The sequence below is a fragment of the Amphibalanus amphitrite genome, unplaced genomic scaffold (assembly GCF_019059575.1).
Source record: "Amphibalanus amphitrite isolate SeventyFive unplaced genomic scaffold, NRLGWU_Aamphi_draft 002198F_arrow, whole genome shotgun sequence".
Classification (NCBI taxonomy): Eukaryota; Metazoa; Arthropoda; class Thecostraca; order Balanomorpha; family Balanidae; genus Amphibalanus; species Amphibalanus amphitrite.
The window spans coordinates 21,747-45,336 of record NW_024883689.1 but is presented as its reverse complement, the minus strand read 5'-3'; the positions used below and the strand labels follow the sequence as shown (position 1 = coordinate 45,336).

At 50.2% G+C, this 23,590-nt stretch overlaps 1 protein-coding gene across 2 annotated transcripts in view; it reads right to left on the bottom strand.

The window, feature by feature from the left end:
* Positions 1-10,527: 10,527 nt before the first annotated feature.
* The window catches only part of LOC122376556 (RNA binding protein fox-1 homolog 3-like), a 32,180-nt gene continuing 19,117 nt past the window's right edge, over positions 10,528-23,590 (bottom strand). Inside the window, exons 6-11 of one of the 2 annotated variants that reach the window (XM_043356455.1) lie at positions 21,873-21,939; positions 18,548-18,683; positions 18,071-18,122; positions 16,502-16,710; positions 15,770-15,842; positions 10,528-11,614 (exon numbers count right to left, since the gene is read on the bottom strand). In XM_043356455.1, coding sequence (XP_043212390.1) covers positions 11,570-11,614; positions 15,770-15,842; positions 16,502-16,710; positions 18,071-18,122; positions 18,548-18,683; positions 21,873-21,939 — 582 coding nt within the window. In that variant the 3' untranslated portion in view covers positions 10,528-11,569. Of the gene's footprint in view, positions 11,615-15,769; positions 15,843-16,501; positions 16,711-18,070; positions 18,123-18,547; positions 18,684-18,955; positions 19,607-21,872; positions 21,940-23,590 lie in introns of those variants that run through there. The other variant, XM_043356456.1, reaches the window with a different exon arrangement.

Below are 23,590 nucleotides of genomic sequence, written 5' to 3'. Positions count from 1 at the left end.
GTGCGGCTAGATATCGACCCGGGGAATCGCCTGGGACCATTATTTTCGCGATCAGAAGAACCCCTGAGACACTTTTGGCGCGCCCCGTCGTTTAAGGGACGATTAAGGGATGAGGGATGTGAGGCACGTGTGAAGTTAGTGGTGGTGCGGCTAGATATCGACCCGGGGAATTGCCTGGGACCATTATTTTCGCGATCGGAAGAACCCCTGAGGCACTTTTGGCGCGCCCCGTCATTTAAGGGACGATTAAGGGATAAGGGATATGAGGCACGTGTGAAGTTAGTGGTGGTGCGGCAAGATATCGACCCGGGGAATCGCCTGGGACCATTATTTTCGCGATCGGAAGAGCCCCTGAGGCACTTTTGGCGCGCCCCGTCATTTAAGGGACGATTAAGGGATAAGGGATATGAGGCACGTGTGAAGTTAGTGGTGGTGCGGCTAGATATCGACCCGGGGAATCGCCTGGGACCATTCTTTTCGCGATCGGAAGAACCCCTGAGGCACTTTTGGCGCGCCCCGTCGTTTAAGGGACGATTAAGGGATGAGGGATGTGAGGCACGTGTGAAGTTAGTGGTGGTGCGGCTAGATATCGACCCGGGGAATTGCCTGGGACCATTATTTTCGCGATCGGAAGAACCCCTGAGGCACTTTTGGCGCGCCCCGTCATTTAAGGGACGATTAAGGGATAAGGGATATGAGGCACGTGTGAAGTTAGTGGTGGTGCGGCAAGATATCGACCCGGGGAATCGCCTGGGACCATTATTTTCGCGATCGGAAGAGCCCCTGAGGCACTTTTGGCGCGCCCCGTCATTTAAGGGACGATTAAGGGATAAGGGATATGAGGCACGTGTGAAGTTAGTGGTGGTGCGGCTAGATATCGACCCGGGGAATCGCCTGGGACCATTCTTTTCGCGATCGGAAGAACCCCTGAGGCACTTTTGGCGCGCCCCGTCGTTTAAGGGACGATTAAGGGATGAGGGATATGAGGCACGTGTGAAGTTAGTGGTGGTGCGGCTAGATATCGACCCGGGGAATCGCCTGGGACCATTCTTTTCGCGATCAGAAGAACCCCTGAGGCACTTTTGGCGCGCCCCGTCGTTTAAGGGACGATTAAGGGATGAGGGATGTGAGGCACGTGTGAAGTTAGTGGTGGTGCGGCTAGATATCGACCCGGGGAATCGCCTGGGACCATTCTTTTCGCGATCGGAAGAACCCCTGAGGCACTTTTGGCGCGCCCCGTCATTTACTTTTGGCGCGCCCCGTCATTTAAGGGACGATTAAGGGATAAGGGATATGAGGCACGTGTGAAGTTAGTGGTGGTGCGGCTAGATATCGACCCGGGGAATCGCCTGGGACCATTATTTTCGCGATCAGAAGAACCCCTGAGGCACTTTTGGCGCGCCCCGTCATTTAAGGGACGATTAAGGGATAAGGGATATGAGGCACGTGTGAAGTTAGTGGTGGTGCGGCTAGATATCGACCCGGGGAATCGCCTGGGACCATTCTTTTCGCGATCGGAAGAACCCCTGAGGCACTTTTGGCGCGCCCCGTCGTTTAAGGGACGATTAAGGGATGAGGGATATGAGGCACGTGTGAAGTTAGTGGTGGTGCGGCTAGATATCGACCCGGGGAATCGCCTGGGACCATTATTTTCGCGATCAGAAGAACCCCTGAGGCACTTTGGCGCGCCCCGTCGTTTAAGGGACGATTAAGGGATGAGGGATGTGAGGCACGTGTGAAGTTAGTGGTGGTGCGGCTAGATATCGACCCGGGGAATCGCCTGGGACCATTCTTTTCGCGATCGGAAGAACCCCTGAGGCACTTTTGGCGCGCCCCGTCATTTACTTTTGGCGCGCCCCGTCATTTAAGGGACGATTAAGGGATAAGGGATATGAGGCACGTGTGAAGTTAGTGGTGGTGCGGCTAGATATCGACCCGGGGAATCGCCTGGGACCATTATTTTCGCGATCAGAAGAACCCCTGAGGCACTTTTGGCGCGCCCCGTCATTTAAGGGACGATTAAGGGATAAGGGATATGAGGCACGTGTGAAGTTAGTGGTGGTGCGGCTAGATATCGACCCGGGGAATCGCCTGGGACCATTCTTTTCGCGATCGGAAGAACCCCTGAGGCACTTTTGGCGCGCCCCGTCATTTACTTTTGGCGCGCCCCTTCATTTAAGGGACGATTAAGGGATAAGGGATATGAGGCACGTGTGAAGTTAGTGGTGGTGCGGCTAGATATCGACCCGGGGAATCGCCTGGGACCATTATTTTCGCGATCAGAAGAACCCCTGAGGCACTTTTGGCGCGCCCCGTCATTTAAGGGACGATTAAGGGATAAGGGATATGAGGCACGTGTGAAGTTAGTGGTGGTGCGGCTAGATATCGACCCGGGGAATCGCCTGGGACCATTCTTTTCGCGATCGGAAGAACCCCTGAGGCACTTTTGGCGCGCCCCGTCGTTTAAGGGACGATTAAGGGATGAGGGATATGAGGCACGTGTGAAGTTAGTGGTGGTGCGGCTAGATATCGACCCGGGGAATCGCCTGGGACCATTATTTTCGCGATCAGAAGAACCCCTGAGGCACTTTTGGCGCGCCCCGTCGTTTAAGGGACGATTAAGGGATGAGGGATGTGAGGCACGTGTGAAGTTAGTGGTGGTGCGGCTAGATATCGACCCGGGGAATCGCCTGGGACCATTCTTTTCGCGATCGGAAGAACCCCTGAGGCACTTTTGGCGCGCCCCGTCATTTACTTTTGGCGCGCCCCGTCATTTAAGGGACGATTAAGGGATAAGGGATATGAGGCACGTGTGAAGTTAGTGGTGGTGCGGCTAGATATCGACCCGGGGAATCGCCTGGGACCATTATTTTCGCGATCAGAAGAACCCCTGAGGCACTTTTGGCGCGCCCCGTCATTTAAGGGACGATTAAGGGATAAGGGATATGAGGCACGTGTGAAGTTAGTGGTGGTGCGGCTAGATATCGACCCGGGGAATCGCCTGGGACCATTCTTTTCGCGATCAGAAGAACCCCTGAGGCACTTTTGGCGCGCCCCGTCATTTAAGGGACGATTAAGGGATAAGGGATATGAGGCACGTGTGAAGTTAGTGGTGGTGCGGCTAGATATCGACCCGGGGAATCGCCTGGGACCATTCTTTTCGCGATCGGAAGAACCCCTGAGGCACTTTTGGCGCGCCCCGTCGTTTAAGGGACGATTAAGGGATGAGGGATATGAGGCACGTGTGAAGTTAGTGGTGGTGCGGCTAGATATCGACCCGGGGAATCGCCTGGGACCATTATTTTCGCGATCAGAAGAACCCCTGAGGCACTTTTGGCGCGCCCCGTCGTTTAAGGGACGATTAAGGGATGAGGGATGTGAGGCACGTGTGAAGTTAGTGGTGGTGCGGCTAGATATCGACCCGGGGAATCGCCTGGGACCATTCTTTTCGCGATCGGAAGAACCCCTGAGGCACTTTTGGCGCGCCCCGTCATTTACTTTTGGCGCGCCCCGTCATTTAAGGGACGATTAAGGGATAAGGGATATGAGGCACGTGTGAAGTTAGTGGTGGTGCGGCTAGATATCGACCCGGGGAATCGCCTGGGACCATTATTTTCGCGATCAGAAGAACCCCTGAGGCACTTTTGGCGCGCCCCGTCATTTAAGGGACGATTAAGGGATAAGGGATATGAGGCACGTGTGAAGTTAGTGGTGGTGCGGCTAGATATCGACCCGGGGAATCGCCTGGGACCATTCTTTTCGCGATCGGAAGAACCCCTGAGGCACTTTTGGCGCGCCCCGTCGTTTAAGGGACGATTAAGGGATGAGGGATATGAGGCACGTGTGAAGTTAGTGGTGGTGCGGCTAGATATCGACCCGGGGAATCGCCTGGGACCATTATTTTCGCGATCAGAAGAACCCCTGAGGCACTTTTGGCGCGCCCCGTCGTTTAAGGGACGATTAAGGGATGAGGGATGTGAGGCACGTGTGAAGTTAGTGGTGGTGCGGCTAGATATCGACCCGGGGAATTGCCTGGGACCATTATTTTCGCGATCGGAAGAACCCCTGAGGCACTTTTGGCGCGCCCCGTCATTTAAGGGACGATTAAGGGATAAGGGATATGAGGCACGTGTGAAGTTAGTGGTGGTGCGGCTAGATATCGACCCGGGGAATCGCCTGGGACCATTATTTTCGTGATCGGAAGAGCCCCTGAGGCACTTTTGGCGCGCCCCGTCGTTTAAGGGACGATTAAGGGATGAGGGATGTGAGGCACGTGTGAAGTTAGTGGTGGTGCGGCTAGATATCGACCCGGGGAATCGCCTGGGACCATTCTTTTCGCGATCGGAAGAACCCCTGAGGCACTTTTGGCGCGCCCCGTCATTTACTTTTGGCGCGCCCCGTCATTTAAGGGACGATTAAGGGATAAGGGATATGAGGCACGTGTGAAGTTAGTGGTGGTGCGGCTAGATATCGACCCGGGGAATCGCCTGGGACCATTATTTTCGCGATCAGAAGAACCCCTGAGGCACTTTTGGCGCGCCCCGTCATTTAAGGGACGATTAAGGGATAAGGGATATGAGGCACGTGTGAAGTTAGTGGTGGTGCGGCTAGATATCGACCCGGGGAATCGCCTGGGACCATTCTTTTCGCGATCGGAAGAACCCCTGAGGCACTTTTGGCGCGCCCCGTCGTTTAAGGGACGATTAAGGGATGAGGGATATGAGGCACGTGTGAAGTTAGTGGTGGTGCGGCTAGATATCGACCCGGGGAATCGCCTGGGACCATTATTTTCGCGATCAGAAGAACCCCTGAGGCACTTTTGGCGCGCCCCGTCGTTTAAGGGACGATTAAGGGATGAGGGATGTGAGGCACGTGTGAAGTTAGTGGTGGTGCGGCTAGATATCGACCCGGGGAATTGCCTGGGACCATTATTTTCGCGATCGGAAGAACCCCTGAGGCACTTTTGGCGCGCCCCGTCATTTAAGGGACGATTAAGGGATAAGGGATATGAGGCACGTGTGAAGTTAGTGGTGGTGCGGCTAGATATCGACCCGGGGAATCGCCTGGGACCATTCTTTTCGCGATCGGAAGAACCCCTGAGGCACTTTTGGCGCGCCCCGTCGTTTAAGGGACGATTAAGGGATGAGGGATATGAGGCACGTGTGAAGTTAGTGGTGGTGCGGCTAGATATCGACCCGGGGAATCGCCTGGGACCATTCTTTTTGCGATCAGAAGAACCCCTGAGGCACTTTTGGCGCGCCCCGTCGTTTAAGGGACGATTAAGGGATGAGGGATGTGAGGCACGTGTGAAGTTAGTGGTGGTGCGGCTAGATATCGACCCGGGGAATCGCCTGGGACCATTCTTTTCGCGATCGGAAGAACCCCTGAGGCACTTTTGGCGCGCCCCGTCATTTACTTTTGGCGCGCCCCGTCATTTAAGGGACGATTAAGGGATAAGGGATATGAGGCACGTGTGAAGTTAGTGGTGGTGCGGCTAGATATCGACCCGGGGAATCGCCTGGGACCATTATTTTCGCGATCAGAAGAACCCCTGAGGCACTTTTGGCGCGCCCCGTCATTTAAGGGACGATTAAGGGATAAGGGATATGAGGCACGTGAGAAGTTAGTGGTGGTGCGGCTAGATATCGACCCGGGGAATCGCCTGGGACCATTCTTTTCGCGATCGGAAGAACCCCTGAGGCACTTTTGGCGCGCCCCGTCGTTTAAGGGACGATTAAGGGATGAGGGATATGAGGCACGTGTGAAGTTAGTGGTGGTGCGGCTAGATATCGACCCGGGGAATCGCCTGGGACCATTATTTTCGCGATCAGAAGAACCCCTGAGGCACTTTTGGCGCGCCCCGTCGTTTAAGGGACGATTAAGGGATGAGGGATGTGAGGCACGTGTGAAGTTAGTGGTGGTGCGGCTAGATATCGACCCGGGGAATCGCCTGGGACCATTCTTTTCGCGATCGGAAGAACCCCTGAGGCACTTTTGGCGCGCCCCGTCATTTACTTTTGGCGCGCCCCGTCATTTAAGGGACGATTAAGGGATAAGGGATATGAGGCACGTGTGAAGTTAGTGGTGGTGCGGCTAGATATCGACCCGGGGAATCGCCTGGGACCATTATTTTCGCGATCAGAAGAACCCCTGAGGCACTTTTGGCGCGCCCCGTCATTTAAGGGACGATTAAGGGATAAGGGATATGAGGCACGTGTGAAGTTAGTGGTGGTGCGGCTAGATATCGACCCGGGGAATCGCCTGGGACCATTCTTTTCGCGATCGGAAGAACCCCTGAGGCACTTTTGGCGCGCCCCGTCGTTTAAGGGACGATTAAGGGATGAGGGATATGAGGCACGTGTGAAGTTAGTGGTGGTGCGGCTAGATATCGACCCGGGGAATCGCCTGGGACCATTATTTTCGCGATCAGAAGAACCCCTGAGGCACTTTTGGCGCGCCCCGTCGTTTAAGGGACGATTAAGGGATGAGGGATGTGAGGCACGTGTGAAGTTAGTGGTGGTGCGGCTAGATATCGACCCGGGGAATTGCCTGGGACCATTATTTTCGCGATCGGAAGAACCCCTGAGGCACTTTTGGCGCGCCCCGTCATTTAAGGGACGATTAAGGGATAAGGGATATGAGGCACGTGTGAAGTTAGTGGTGGTGCGGCTAGATATCGACCCGGGGAATCGCCTGGGACCATTATTTTCGTGATCGGAAGAGCCCCTGAGGCACTTTTGGCGCGCCCCGTCGTTTAAGGGACGATTAAGGGATGAGGGATGTGAGGCACGTGTGAAGTTAGTGGTGGTGCGGCTAGATATCGACCCGGGGAATCGCCTGGGACCATTCTTTTCGCGATCGGAAGAACCCCTGAGGCACTTTTGGCGCGCCCCGTCATTTACTTTTGGCGCGCCCCGTCATTTAAGGGACGATTAAGGGATAAGGGATATGAGGCACGTGTGAAGTTAGTGGTGGTGCGGCTAGATATCGACCCGGGGAATCGCCTGGGACCATTATTTTCGCGATCAGAAGAACCCCTGAGGCACTTTTGGCGCGCCCCGTCATTTAAGGGACGATTAAGGGATAAGGGATATGAGGCACGTGTGAAGTTAGTGGTGGTGCGGCTAGATATCGACCCGGGGAATCGCCTGGGACCATTCTTTTCGCGATCGGAAGAACCCCTGAGGCACTTTTGGCGCGCCCCGTCGTTTAAGGGACGATTAAGGGATGAGGGATATGAGGCACGTGTGAAGTTAGTGGTGGTGCGGCTAGATAGCGACCCGGGGAATCGCCTGGGACCATTATTTTCGCGATCAGAAGAACCCCTGAGGCACTTTTGGCGCGCCCCGTCGTTTAAGGGACGATTAAGGGATGAGGGATGTGAGGCACGTGTGAAGTTAGTGGTGGTGCGGCTAGATATCGACCCGGGGAATCGCCTGGGACCATTCTTTTCGCGATCGGAAGAACCCCTGAGGCACTTTTGGCGCGCCCCGTCATTTACTTTTGGCGCGCCCCGTCATTTAAGGGACGATTAAGGGATAAGGGATATGAGGCACGTGTGAAGTTAGTGGTGGTGCGGCTAGATATCGACCCGGGGAATCGCCTGGGACCATTATTTTCGCGATCAGAAGAACCCCTGAGGCACTTTTGGCGCGCCCCGTCATTTAAGGGACGATTAAGGGATAAGGGATATGAGGCACGTGTGAAGTTAGTGGTGGTGCGGCTAGATATCGACCCGGGGAATCGCCTGGGACCATTCTTTTCGCGATCGGAAGAACCCCTGAGGCACTTTTGGCGCGCCCCGTCGTTTAAGGGACGATTAAGGGATGAGGGATATGAGGCACGTGTGAAGTTAGTGGTGGTGCGGCTAGATATCGACCCGGGGAATCGCCTGGGACCATTATTTTCGCGATCAGAAGAACCCCTGAGGCACTTTTGGCGCGCCCCGTCGTTTAAGGGACGATTAAGGGATGAGGGATGTGAGGCACGTGTGAAGTTAGTGGTGGTGCGGCTAGATATCGACCCGGGGAATTGCCTGGGACCATTATTTTCGCGATCGGAAGAACCCCTGAGGCACTTTTGGCGCGCCCCGTCATTTAAGGGACGATTAAGGGATAAGGGATATGAGGCACGTGTGAAGTTAGTGGTGGTGCGGCTAGATATCGACCCGGGGAATCGCCTGGGACCATTATTTTCGTGATCGGAAGAGCCCCTGAGGCACTTTTGGCGCGCCCCGTCGTTTAAGGGACGATTAAGGGATAAGGGATACCTGCTAGGGCAAAATTAATGTCATATTCGTGCTCCCCGTCCCCGAATTGACCAGATATGACGTTTTCAAGTGATTCGGTACTCGACGCTGAATACGAATCCGAATCCGACGCCAACTTCACGCACATGGATCTTACACGGAATATCAGCGTGGATTTACTTGAGGCTCTCGTAGGCCCAGCAATGGCTGGCATGAGACCCTCTTCGGCAGTGGCGGGTGGGCCCTGCTAAAGGAGATTGGCTCTAAGACACTAAAGTAAGACCTCATGGGTTGGTGCTGTGCACCTCAGAAGCCCGGTGGTGACGCCGTATGCCGGCTTGGTTTCGTGGGATTGGCGTGGGACCTCCGGGGCCTGCATAGAGTTTGCGTGAGCTAGTATGTAATCTCAGAGGCATGTGTGTAATGTGTACACAGTGGCGGTTGCGGGGGGGGGGGCTAACAGCCAATGGGCCCCCATATAGGTGTATGGGGCCCTGGCAATTATTCGATCGTCACAAGGCTCAAAAAACCCACGCCCAGCTATTAATATAGCTCCCACACCGGTCTTTGAGCGTCTTACACTGACCTCTGAGGGAACTTCAGTGGCGTTCAAGCGCCCACGTTGACCGCTAAGAGCCTACATCAACCTCTGAGGCCCCACATCTGGTCTATGAGGGGCCCTAACCGGCCTCAGGGGCCCCAACCGGCGTCTGAGGGTCTCACACCGGTCTCTGGTGGCCTTATTTCTGTCTCTGGTGTTCCAAGACGAACCTTTAGGTGCCAATGAGGGCCCCGCACTGGCTGCTGAAGACCCGATGCCGGCCTCTAAGGGCCTGCATTGGCCTCTGAGGAGGGCCCATCTTGGCCTTTGAGGGCCCTCTGCTGGCCTCTGGGGTCCAACGACGGCTCATGCCGGTCTTTTAGGGCCCCACGCTGACCTCTGAGGGCCCATGTTGGCCTGTAATGAGTAAGGACCCACATTAGCCTCTGAGAGCCCAACTCGGTCTCTGATGGTCTCAAACTACTAGCCTTTGTAGTTTGCAGGCCCTGTACTGGTCTCTTAGGGCCTAAAACTGGCCTCTACGTGAAAACATACATGGGAGGGTTTCTGAAGATCAGAGGGCTCACGCAGTCTCCGGCACAGCCTTACGTTGGTCCTGATCGAGATTACTTTACGTCCTGATGGTCCCGCGCAGATTCCCTCATATTTCGACGTCGGGACCCCATGAGCCGGTGTGGGTCCTGGGGCTGGCAGAGACTGATGAAGTCCTTAGGGCTCAGGGCCAGTCTTTTTAGCAGTAGGACTAGGCAGGTTGAGTGAGCCCCAATAGAGCCGTTGCGAAGCCCCGCGGAGTCACGCGCGGCCCTCAGATGCCAATTTTGAAAGCTCGGAACCTGTGGGGGTCTCCAGAGGTCGGTGTACCTACGCTCTCCCGCCGCCACACAACTAGGTACCTATATGGGTAAATGTCATAGTCTGAAAATGCTCTCTGGGTTTCACATGCTTGTTCAAAGCAAGAGGTATCTGTACTTTTCGGAATTGTTTTATAGTGGTAAGGTCATGAATCCGCGTGCCTGACCTTCCAGTATACCTAATAGGTATACTGGAATACCTATGCTACACCGATCCGCGTCATGGTGCAGTGGCCCGACCGGTGGAAGCACCGTGGGACGGGAAATGGAACTGGTGATTTTGCCTTAAATTGAGCTTAAATATTTCACGTAAGAATGAGATGGACGAAGCATAAGTAATGCCAACTGCGCGGCGCCTCGTGGACGTAAAAAAATAGCCGATCAGCCCCCCCCCCCTCCGGTGACGGATAAATGTTATGTCCCGCGAGTGTGACTTTGGCCCCCCCTTTTGCTAGCGGCTGCGACCGCCAGTGAATGGCGATCAGGGTGGGACTTTATCTCCGAGAAAATAATCACCCTTTTTGAGATTGAAGACAAAAGCATACTGATTACTGGATACTCCTCCCCTCTCACCCGTCCCTGTCCTCCCCTCTCACCCGCCCCGGTCCTCCCCTCTCACCCGTCCAGATCCTCCTCTCTCACCCGCCCCTGTCCTCCCTCTCACCCGTCTCTGTCCTCCCTCTCACCCGTCTCTGTCCTCCCCTCTCGCCCGTCTCTGTCCTCCCCGATGCACCGTGTCTATCCCTTTAATTGAACAGAGTCGGAAGGAACTGTCTATCGTCCCGAAGTGCCTTCTCTGCTATGGCTCATGTGTCCTCTTTCAACGTGTTTCACCTCTCCTCAGTCACCCAGCAAAAACAAACACAAAATGGCCGTCAACCTGTCCGCGGATGTATTCATGACATTGCACCTACTTTGTACACGGGAGGGCGGCCGTCACCGCGCCGGTCAGTCACCAAACAGCCGATGACGGCCAAATGACGGTCCGATGACAGGCAAATGACGGCCAGATGACGTCATGAGATGGTGTAACTCCAACTAACACAAAATGAGCAGTATCCACCTCGCATCGACTACCCAACCGCCTCCAATTCCCATGTGCGTGCGACGGCGGCGAGAAAACCCGGCAGACGGTGGGATTCGATCCCGGGATCGCTGCCACAGATCTTATCCAGAGTATTGTACAGGCGTTTTCACATCAATCGACCACTGACGCAGCACCGCGACCTAAACAATGAGACGATGGGGCCACCATAAGTGTTGATCGTCCCCCAAAATCGAGACGAGCGTCCCAGCCGCCCGGTAGCTCAGTCGCGGGCCACGCAGACACCCGAAATTCAACGCACAGCTCCCGAGACAAAATATCCCCAATTTCTGCGAATGTCTTCAGATGCCGTCGGCACTGGCGTTTGGTCTGCCGCAACACTCGTGTAATGACGTCGCGCCGTCTGGCGGCCGGATGACGTCATCGACGCAGTAATATCGGTCCCAGATCTGGGGAATTGCGCGAAAAAAGGCGGAACACAACAGACACGAGACTTATCGAACGCCCAAACGCAGAACGGTGCATACGACATCATGTCAACAGGAGCGAGATTCCTATACACAGGGCATGCAATCAATGCCCTATTGACAGTGAGTTCAAATGCCTGAGCCAACAATGCCTGCCAACAGCGACAGCATTTACTAAAATGTCAATATTCATTGGTGGTAAAATCCCTGCCATGCAATGCAGTTCCACCTGCGGCCGGTAAAATGTCACCAGATTTCAAAGAGAAAACAACACCAGATGCCTCGTTTGTTTCAGCCGATCGCCAGCCGCCACTGGTTTTGTTTCAGCCGATCGCCAGCCGCCACTGGTTTTGTTTCAGCCGATCGCCAGCCGCCAATAGTAGTGGTGAGGTGGTTTTAGTACGGCGCGAACCGGTTGTACGCTCCCCGGTACATACTCGCCTGCCGGCGAAAACGACATACAGCGGTCAGAACATGACAGCGGCAGATGGTCACAGAGCAAGACATGAAACCGGTCAGAACTGGAACACAGACACAAAGACGGAACCAGAGGTGCAGCGGGGGACAGCCCAGGAACTCTGTCAGGTACCAAATATTGCAAATGCCTAGCTTAGCTACCTATCGGATTCAAATCAATCGGTAACTCCATACGATGACCCTTCAGGCAAATCAATGTCCCATTCATAGTCATATATTTACAGGCGTAATATTACATTGTAACTAAATACTGACACATCCGAGTTAATCATGAGGTATACATAAAAGCCACACTGCGTTTTCAGTTTCATTCCGGATAAATAAGGTTTAAACATGGATGTAATAATACTGGATTGGTGTCTTAGCAGTTTCTGGCAACATGGAGCTCAGGCTTGACATATAGCTTACCACTGCCTAACGTTTATTATCTCGCTAGGTGGCAGGCCTGTTCCCAATGCCTATCTAGCTTACCACTACCTAACCATAATTCTCTCGCTAGATGGCAGACCTGATCCTAATGTCGCGGATCCCTGTGTTTATTTCCACGAGACACCAATCCAGTATTATCCCGCACCGTAGACAGTAGCCGGTCACTAGACGCACTAGACGGTCACCATACTGGGCTTCATACTGAATTTTGCATACCAGAATGGATGTTTCGGACTAAAATTATTTTTTTCGCGAAATTTATCTTTGTTGCCCTACTATTTTTCGTAAAACCGAGATATACAAACATCATGATATCAAAAATAATATTGTGAAAATGAAAACCGCCGTATAAAACAAGATAATTGTTGAGATCATGCCTACTAAACTTGGTCCTACCCCCTAATTCAATATACCCTGGACAGTAGCCACGTTTCCATGGCATAAGCTAAGCCGATTTTGAAAAATGGATTTACTCCATCATAGCACTTAAGCATAATGTAAAAATGTAAATACAGGATTAGGTGCTAGCTAAAACCATATGTACGCTCATTTTTTGCATACGGTAAATAGTTTCCGAGAAAAACGCACGTGAAATTTCGCTGAATAGATTTAGACGTGTCATGGAAACGTAGTGAATGTTTACAATTGCTTCACGTGCAAAGAGAGAAAGTTATCAGGTGTCGTGTAACTGAATCGTTAAACGTCTAGACGATTAACAAACTATTAAACGTCTAGACGGTTTACAAACTCTTAAACGTCTAGTAAAACATTCGTCTAGTCTGAAATATGTCTTATTTTTACATCAAATGTATTTTTACCTTTAACCCTCTAATGCCCACACATAGTTCCACGGTTCCTAAAATTAGCACCTTGTGACATATGATTCATTTTGGGTCCCTTGTTCAAATTCTGGAGTCAAATATTTTTTCGCAGTTCAAATTTCGGAAATAAATTTTGTATCAAATATGATACATTGGGCATTCCACTTGGTAATTTTTAGTGGTATCAGACCACACAGAAGGAAGTGAAGACATAGATGAGAAAATATATATTATTAAAAATTTCAGTGATAAAAGTGGCAGTTAAAATGTGTAAAATGCCAACAAGACATCCTTTATTGTGCACTTTTTATCAGAACATTTTCTTAATATTTCATTGGCATCCTTCTTGTATCAAAATGTCCTTTCAGTCGGTGCTTAGGGAACAACGCTAATCATAGGCATCTATTTACGAGTGCCTTCTATTCCTTCAATTTCCACGATACAGCGCGTTGCACTTGTGCAATTTTTTCATAATTCAGACATGTGGGCCGTGCTTCTCAAACGTAGATGCGTTATGCATACTTGATATAGAAATGAAGACATTACAGTTGGCTCGCGGTAAGTGGTTGAAGTGAAGCAGTTCTGATGCAAAATGCTGGACAGCCTGCCGACGGACCGGGATCAATGCCAAAGACGATGTTGGTTTATCTTCATGATAGCCGGACAATCTCGGGTGACTGAAACTCTCAGCCTGTGAATCGTCAGTTAGTACTTTGACTGGTCGATGGTCATGCGGTCCTGATGTCATCGGCGTCAGTATAACAGCCGCGCACTGACCAGTGCAGTAACCGTTGTACGTGTCAGACAACAAAGGTACAGGTAACTGTGCACCGATCGGCAGGAACTTGCACAATATTCATTGACCTCATATGGAGGTGAGCATACGCATTACGCAATGCCGCACTTTAACTTTTATTCTTATGGTCAGTACAAAAGTAGTATCCATGTTTTAGTACCTATAAATCCTTTTTGTTCAGTGGCACTCAGCTACCACAGTTGGCGGTATATGTCAATATATGGCAACAAATGACATACCTGGCAGTGAAAATGCTTGCCAGGTGTCAGGCACCTGCTGGAACCTGGCAGCAGTGCATGGTTACCTACTTCTTATATAGGAAATCAAAGGAACCACGCCCTTCGGTCCGGAGTCTGTCTTCATGGCGAGCCCGTTTAGCCAGCTTCCTCTGAAGATGACGGTATAGTTTTCCACTCCACATTCAATCTCTTACTACTGGGATGAACGGAGGAGATTTGAATAGCAAACAAATTGTGAGTCGTTCTCCAATATGAGTGAAAAATGCTGCTGGCTGCTAATGCAAGTCTTCAGCCATGCCTAGCTAACACATAGACCCACAAGACATAAATAAGCCCGTCCACAACCCCTGTTGGAATATCGAAATTGTGCAAGAGACCGCTGAATCCTCCTGTCCCTAACATCAAGTCTCAATTTTTGGTTTCACGAGTATAAATGCTCGCACGGATGATCGTTCCTTGAAATCAACAAGCTTGTCATCGATAGCATGTCATTCCTAACGTGGTTTTAGAAGATATGGTCTGCTAGTGTCCTGCAGATCAAAAAGTTCACTATTGTCATCGTCAAACAGTTGCAAAACCATATTCCTATGAGCGTTAGAAAAGTCGAGATGTATGAGGCATGTAAGGCCACTCATAGAAAGCTAGATGTTGGAAGATTGACAAGGATGAGAGGCGGCATAAGCGTACCAATATCGTTATGACATTTTAAGTCTGGAGCGAAATAGAGTTATCTGGCGCAAGAGGTGCGAACTTCACAAATTTATGCATCTTGTACCATCGTCATTTGCAATGACTCACAGGCCATTGCAATGCTTATCACCTGAGAAAACTATGGTATTGGCACACCGTATGTTGCAGCGGCGAAAATTTCATAGAAAATATTGGAGTGCTATGCCCACTGTATCATATCTAGCATCCCCAAAAATAGGGGTCCATATCTTTGACCCTGAAAAAGTTGCGATGTTTTGCAACATACTATGATATGTGTTGAACATTTGTCTCACAGTATACCAAGTTTCTTTCCAAATAACTAATTTTTTGTTTTCTAAATGCTTAAATTTACACTTGCATCTCAAATTGATTTTTGGCAAAGGACAAACTGACCCTCTTCAAAATCACCTGGTGGGAAACTGAGAAATCATTACTTAAAAATTTTGCCACCAGGTGGTTGCCAAGACGTACCACTTCTGATACAGCAGGGTTTTCAACAATTTTCACCTCTATGATTAGCAGGCGAATTTTCTGCAAATTGACTTACAGATATGATACCGGGGGCACTAGAGGGTTAAGCGCCCGAAAGATATTGGCGGTACGGTATAAAATTATTAAACCGCTCGTAGGTAGAAAAGTCTTTTAAACGTCTCGCCTATGTTCTACCTACTCGCGGTGTAGTATATATCGACACCTTTTTTAAAACATCTGCTCTCCCGTGAATTTCCGGGAGGCACGAAAGATCTCCTTTTAAAAGTGTCCAATCGTCCGATCCTGATCAAATATGTGTGTTCGTAGGCCTGTTCTGGTATTGCTTTATCTGCCAAGACAGACAAACTTGAGAAAAATCGAGTGATTGTACCTTTTTTGAAGGTCTCTAACCAACTTGTCTGAAATTCACCGGAGAACAAATGTGGGGTTTAAAAAAAGGTGTCGATATTATTTCATCCATGGTTTGAAGGCGTGCTCGATGTCGCTAAATAATCAGCATTCCCACAATATCCAGACATTACTGACGTACTTCAAAACGATGGAAAGTGTCCATGTTCGGACGTCATCTCCACATCGGACAGGTACACGGTACTCGGTACCCCGAGTACCCGTCCATGCACGCGGTACGTACCCCGTATCCGGCGACGGGTCCCACTCCGTGTCCGAGGTACGGATCCGATCCGTACTCCCCAGACGTCGGGATACTGAAACATGCCCGTAAGGGACCGGTCAAAACACAACATTGCGCGGGAGCGTGCAGGAATAGCAAAAGGATGAAATAATGATAGAACGGAAAAAGCTAATTCTCATGTTGATAGGTGACAGTCTCATGTGTTGGCTGGCTGCACGTCAGAAATAACCTCGGTGAAAAAAGCGAATGAGAATTAAGTGAATGGCGCAAATTAAAGCAAGGATCCAGTGGCGGATCCAGGGGGGCAAAATGGGCATTTGCCCCTCCCAAACGGCATAATTTTAACTGCGCCTATGGACGAGGCATGGAAAGAATCGATTAATTGTTATGGTTTGCCCCCCCCCCCCACCCCCCAAAAAACTCTGAGCTGGATCCGCCACTGCCAGGATCAACTAACAGGTTCGCAAAATGCACATCTAAACCCTGCACATCCATGTCTTCTTTGACAACAAAAACGGAAAGTCTGATGAAGACATGTCATAAAAGGCTTCGTAACATTCAGATGAGCATATTTCGAACATATTGGTCCAAATCACCTATCATTGATATCCAACCAAGAGCAGCCATGCTCGCAATCAGCATATACAGGTGGTGGGAAGTAGAATCGAATATCCGGCGGCGTCTCTACAGGCTGAGTACTATCTCCTATCCCCTTCCCGAACTAGCGCTCACCCCAGAGCGGCCAGCTGGGCCAGCTGCGCCTGCTGAGCGGCCGCCCCCGCCGCCAGGCCAGCCGGCTGCTGGGCGGCCAGGGCGGCCGTGTAAGCGCGCGCCGCGGCGGCGCTGTAGGCGGCCGCCGAGACGGGCTGGGCCAGAGAGACGGCCGGCCCCTTGAGCAGGGCCGCCTGGGCAGCGGCCGCCGCCGCCGCCGCCGGACCAGACTGGAAACGGGGAGGACAATAAGTCGTCAGTGAGACGGAACAGGTGACAACTAGATCAGACAACACCTGCCAAGTCGTAGGGCTGGCTGGTACGGCGAGAGGTTTTAGTTCTGACGCAACAACAATTAATATACCTTAAATGATACAACTGTCATGCAACATGATGAGCACAACAATTTAACAAGGTGGGCAGTTAATAGCCGTAGCAACTCATTTGCCATTATTCAATCTACTCAGATCCACCTTAACCCGGCAGTTGCTGGGGTATTTCGCCACCCACCGTTTGCTGGGGGGGGGGGCGTTAAACGCCCCCAGCCGATAACTCGAGAACCAATAGGCGCAGCGAAACGCACGAGGCGGCAAACGAAAGAACGCGACGAGACGCTTCAGATGAGTATTTTAAAGTTGAATTTTTAGGTCACAGGTCAGGTCAAGGTCAGGTCAAACACCTGAAATCGGGCTTTCAGTAGCATGAACTTCAGGACTTCGCAATGGGCGCCTCTCGTCATAAACTCTGTCAAAACGGTGCACAATCCACCATATAAGGCCTACAAGAGTGTCAGCTCCATGCGGGGGTCAGTCAAGCATAGGTCAGGGTCAAGGTCAGGTCAACCGGGCAGGCACATATCCCCGAAAATAAAAACTGATATTCGCAGCCTGTGACACATGTTTTATGGGTAATTTGGGGCGTAGAACACGATGGTGACATTCATTTTATCATATAAGTGCGTGTTTGGCTAAAAAAGCTCAATTTAAGAAATGCATGTATCATGGTCGTGAAGTAGTCACGAGAAATTGCCAAGATTCAGTTCAAGATTTTGGAAAATGCGGAACGATATTCAATATTCGAAGATAGCCATTTGATTGTTCATGGTATTGGCAGTCTAATGGCGTTTGCGGCATGTCTGTATGTCTATTCTGTGATTTTATATGATTTTTTGAACATATGCCGTTTTTGGTCGAAAACTCAGAAATCATGACGTCACTAAAACCTCGATATCTCAAAAATTTTCCGACCGATTTTTTTGAAACTTTGTCACAATAAACTTCAATCAATTCCCTACAGGTACCCAAAATTTGGCGCGCCTGCGGCGCGCCGTTTTTATGCTATGGCCCGGCGAAAAAAGTGGGGGCGTTTAACGCCCCCCCCCCAGCAACTCGCGGGTTAATTACTCGGGTTGTTACTCCCATTCCGGCAACATATTTCAAACCAAAGCCACCCGTAGGCCATCAGCAGTCACCGGAGCCAACAAAATTAGCTATGTTATACATACGATCTCCACGACCTCTATGTAAGATCTCTATGAACAGAGCTGGCCGATGGTCTTTCCGTCACCAGATGTTCGTTACCACCACCTACCTGGAGCTGAGCTGCCATCGCCGGGTTCGCCATCATCGGGTCGTAGTAAAACCTGAAACAGGACAGAGCCAAACGGTCAGTAGAGGCAGTATATCTATCGCGATAATTGTTGAATCATGATCAAAACCACCTGCAGCTGAACGACAAAGGAGACATCTAACAAACTAAATCCGAGCACTAAAACGAGGAGTGAATTCACAACATAGCAAGTATGTGCAGCATGATATTTTATCAAAAATAACTTTTTTATAAATGACGTGTTTTTATATCAGCTACTCACAAAATCAAACATTCCCTGCGATAATGTGGCGTCACTTCTCAAGATAACAAGTCTGGCATCACTCCGGCCATCTTAACTCGTCCCCACTCACGTTATTACCCCAATCACCGTGTGATGGCGCATTCCGCATTCGTGGTCAACGCGCTCCTAAACCCAAATACACACTCAAAAGTACAAACTCAGACTGAACCACTCACGGCGCGTATCCATGGAGCGCCGAGGCGGCGGCGGCAGCCGTCAGCGGGGTCGGATGACGCGCGAACGGCGCGGCGGCAGCGGCCGGCAGCGCGCGCACGCTGCCCCGGCGCAGGGCGGCGCCGCGCAGCGCCGCCGCTGAGGGTCGAAACGAGGGGGTTAGAGGGGGCACACGGGGCGGAGATGGGAGGGGGTGAACACGAGAGCATTGGCTGTCAGTGTCATGTCCTAAGGGGCTCCAAAAAAGAAATAAAACCTGGGTGGGGATAGACATCCGATGACCAAGCTGCACGCCAGGTTAAATTCACATGTTGATATTCGGTGTTAAAAAAAGACCACCGCAGAGGTTAACAATGTTAGCATTGTTTTAAACTTAACTAGCCACAAAAATAAAACGATTGATTTTCTTATACACAGGTCCTGATGTTGGGAAATCACTTTGATCAGCTGAAGTACAAAATTTGAAGGAGTCAGATCCGCTTGACAAGTTTGTGTTAGATGTCCAACCGAATGCAACAAGCATGAGACATTCGCATGCGGCAACAGTCGTGTGTACTGTGTAGGAAGAAAACTGACTTCCGTGCCGGGAATTATCATATTAGAGCCACACCACTGCACAATGCAGTTACACGTTGATCTCATATTCACACATTTGTGCAACGCACAGAACCGATTCATTCAAACAAACATGGCAAAGCTTCGCAACAGATGGTCACAGCAATGGTGCGGACCAAGGTTTTCCAGGCAGCAAAGCTGAGAGACCAGCATATTAGGCAAGCGTCGACATAACCATTCCAAAAACACTGCTGGCAGCGGGACCCAAAGTTGACATTCCATGACCTGCATGACCTCATACAGCAGCAGCATCGTGTACACACTGCCCCAGAGAAAACCCAGTGAGACACCGCACAGGGCACGCGGACTGCCATGCGGGACACTCCCAAGCGGGGGGAGACGGGGGAGACAGCGATCATGCTTTGGCGGAGGGAGACGCGTCTCGGCGGGTTTGTCTCCTCTCTCACCCAGCGGAGCCGTGAGCAGAGCACCTCTGGGCAGCGCCACTTCAACCAGAGACACAGCATCGACATTAGGGGCACGCGCGCAGAGGCTACCCAGACACGCGCAGAGGCTACGGAGCGGGCGGCGGAGGAACTGGTTTGGCATGGGGTGCTGGAGGAACTGGGGACGGTGCTTCAATGTGCATAGAAGAGGTTAAGTGATAAAAGGTAAATGCACACCTATAACGAATGAATGGAAACTGAAGACAACAGATAAGCAAAACGGAGACTACAGAAGAATATCGCTCTCAACGAATTGTGAGCAAGCGTATGCAGGGAATGAAGACTGAAGAGGAACAATATGGAATTGCAAACAAGGATATCAAGGACAAAGCGTTCCGATGCACGTATCTCGATTCTCGGGGGGGGGGGGGGGGGCACAGTATGACAAAGTCCAGACGCCAAACTATGGTACAATACCGATGGGCTAGGTACGATGCCGATTGGTATTTTCAAAATGGCAACCAAACAGTATGGAAAATACCAGCACATAGCACCAACACATGCTGATTTGGTAATGACAAAGCAGTGGAGGCAGGTCAATCACAACAGGAGGTATCCTAAACCGAGACTTGCACGTGCATTTCAAATCCCATACCCCCAGACAGTCATCTTATGAAGCGACCAATTCAAAACATGGACGGTATGAGTACTCGTAACGCGCGTATTATGTCGAAACTATTCAAATGGCTGAGTTGAAGATAACTATTATTGTCTGACAGAAAATAAAGGGGTAGGTACTAGTAAAGTCGCATCACAACCAACGATGAAATGTCCCTCCCCGAACCGATATCATTTGGTAACGTTAGATATGCGTATACCTAGTGCATAATTTCACGCTTCTATGCAATTCGATGTTCAGCTCCCTCGATTCATGAAAGAGCTTAGGAAATTACGATCGATAAAACTAAGGATTGGTATCGTTTTAACCCGCGCCCTGCTGGGGGGGGGGGGGGGTTGAACACCCCCCTTGTGTCCGCGCCGCCGTTTTTGGTACACCTTATCATACATCAATTCTACACATGTTGTGAAAATTTCAGACCAAGGTCATTCAAGGTCAGGTCACCAGGTCACTTGAAGTGACCTCACCTCATAAAAAGTTTCAATGTCTGCCATAGCTACACCGAGTGACCGATCGCTTTGAAACTTTCAGCGATTGCTAAGAGCAATAGCATGTACGAAATGTATATCTCAGAATTTTGATATTGATGACCTAAGGTCAGGTCAATTTTGCGACCTCCCCATTATAAGTCAATGGAAGAAAATTGAAATGCGCCTCTTTTGGACGAAAGACATTATAAACACTCCCAAACACCGAATTACAAGTGTTTAAGACACACTGAACATGAAAATGGTGTCCGTGACCCCTGTTTATGCCCTGAGGTCATCTTAAGTCACGAATGGTATCTAACAGTTTTTCGCAAATAACTTTTGATAGAGGCATGCTAGAGCGATGAAAACGCCTTAGATGTGTTCAGCTCGACGATACGGATCGACTGATATGCAACATGACCCTTTCCGGCCAGGTCATGACCTTGACCTGAGGTCAAATTTTCAAGTTGACCTTTCAAGGTCAAGATATAGTTCATTCGATGCGTCTTGACGAGAGGAACACGATGCCGGTAAAAGTAAGCTCGTACAAGGCTTGGGTCAAAAGTTATTGCAGAAAAACTGTTTCCGAAAAAATCGGCTATTTTTGCAGTTTTTGCCCCCTGCAGGCAAAACCGTTGACGTTAGGTCAAATCTGAGAAAATTACTCAGAAAGGGCGTTAAAAGGGCTATCGAATGCGCTTTTCCGCGGCGCTGTAGCTCTATTGGTTCCCGAGTTATGCGTTGGCTTCTTGGAAATTTTCGACATTCGACCTGGAAATCGGCGAAATTTTGCCTTCAATGACCTCTGGTGACCTGACCTTTGACCTGACCAAAAAATTGACCGAAGTGATTTCGTCATTATTTTTGACGCTCTTTCGAACGCCGCCTTCCGCGTATCGCTACGTGGCCCAGGAGCCGAGTTACAAGGGCGGGGGTGTTCAAACACCCCCCCCCCCCCCCAGCAGGGCGTGGAAATCCAGGACCCCCAGCCGGGCGCGGGTTAACCTTCTTTACCTTCACATGTTCTGATGATGCTTTAAAAATTGACACAGGAACCCTTATCGGGACACATGAAAATAAAGCTTGAAACATGATGCTGATACAAATTTTCCAACTCCCCGCTACTCATTCATCCCCTATGACGTCACCCGTTGCGATCCAATGACGTCACACTCACCATTGGGTAGCGCCGATGAGGACGAGGAGGGCTTCTTGGTCTGAATGCGGGCGGTGGCGTTGTTGACCTGTGACGTGAGCGGTGGGTTAGAAGGACGTAGTGATATAAGGGATACAGAAACAAATACGGCGTGGAGGGCATCCATCAGAGACAATCTCAGTCCTGTAAACACCAGCACATTGTATGTCGTATAGATAGGCACTGATACGCTAAAACTACCTTAGTTGATTAGGTACAGCTTCTAAATTCGCATGATTAGTAAAAGTGATCACCTAATGATCGCCAAATGGTCAACATTTCAAAATATCAATGATTCTTGATATCAAATTGAAATGAAAAAAGTGAAAAGTAATACGATTGAAAAACTGAAAGCAGTCATTCAGCATGTAAAACATTCACACAGCACCAGACACAAGCCATTTCAGCGACAATCGCTCTGAGGAGTCCCATATCCGCCTGCATCCCGTCGGCTTCTCCTGTGAACTGTCAGTCCCGGGTCATCAAACGAACCAGAGTCAGAGAGCAGACACCACACACGCACGCTCATGGGCACGCATACAAACACACGCCCACTCACACAACTCGCCATAGCTGAAAAGGGTTATAAAAGAGTACCATCGATTACGCATGACAACACTTTATAATGATCGTATACTGTGTGAAAGAAGTTGCTTGCAGATCACAGATGTTCTGACGAATGTGTAATCCATGTGTGTAATCGTTTCGCCAAGTTTGAGGGGATCCCACTTAGCATTCGTTTGATATTTCGCGATACTTCCTTTTGCCTCACGCAAGCAAAATGACATCTGCAGATTTATGCTAGCTAGGCACGGTTAGGTTTTGAGCGTTTCTAAAAGTTCCACTTGCGAAGAATCAAACACCAGATGTAAACTCCAAGCCCCCATTCATAAACACATTGACGAAACTAAGCCGAGTTTTCAGATATCGCAAACGACGTTTACTCGCGCTTGTTGGAAAAACAAGACCTCCTTGAAACTGGTGACTAAACATCGTGAAACGTCGCCTATTTAGCGGCAAAGAAGCAGCGCCTGTGTCGGTAAAACACTGGTACACAGTTTAAACTGCTCCCGGCACATACGGAAGGCTTGGTTCTTTTCGTGGAGGCACGGATAAATGGAAGAATGAATGGAAAGTCGGCATTGGCGTCACCTCTTATGAACGAAATTTTAGACGTGACATAATGTTTGTACTTGGAATCGTAAAACGATCGCATTCACCCATGAAAATGACGTTCTTCATTGGATTAGATACTCGTCATCCTGTTGAATGCTATAATTTTAGAAACCGTCAGAAAAGTCGTCACTAGGACAAGTTTCATGTCTTTATTCCCTTTCATCGTCCAAGCGAAGCAGCTAAGCTTCTCCCATCAACCGCATAGGTACTAAGGTAATCATCAGTCCTAATACTCAATAGCCCCTTCCCCAACACAATTATACCTACTTCTGACGCCAACTATAAGCCTCTGCTGATTGCATTTTGTATTGAATTTCAGCTCCGTTTCTGCATATTTTTCAGGCCTGATTGATTCTGACAGAGACGGATCAGACTTATCATCTTATCGAGGCATGTCAGATCCTGTGATCCGGTTGATGTGTTGCGTTTACGTGCAAGATATTTTCAACACAGCTATTCGTCGGAGCTCATGCCTTGAACAACCAAGGACCCACGTCCTAGTGTATCCAAGGCAGTCAATCTAT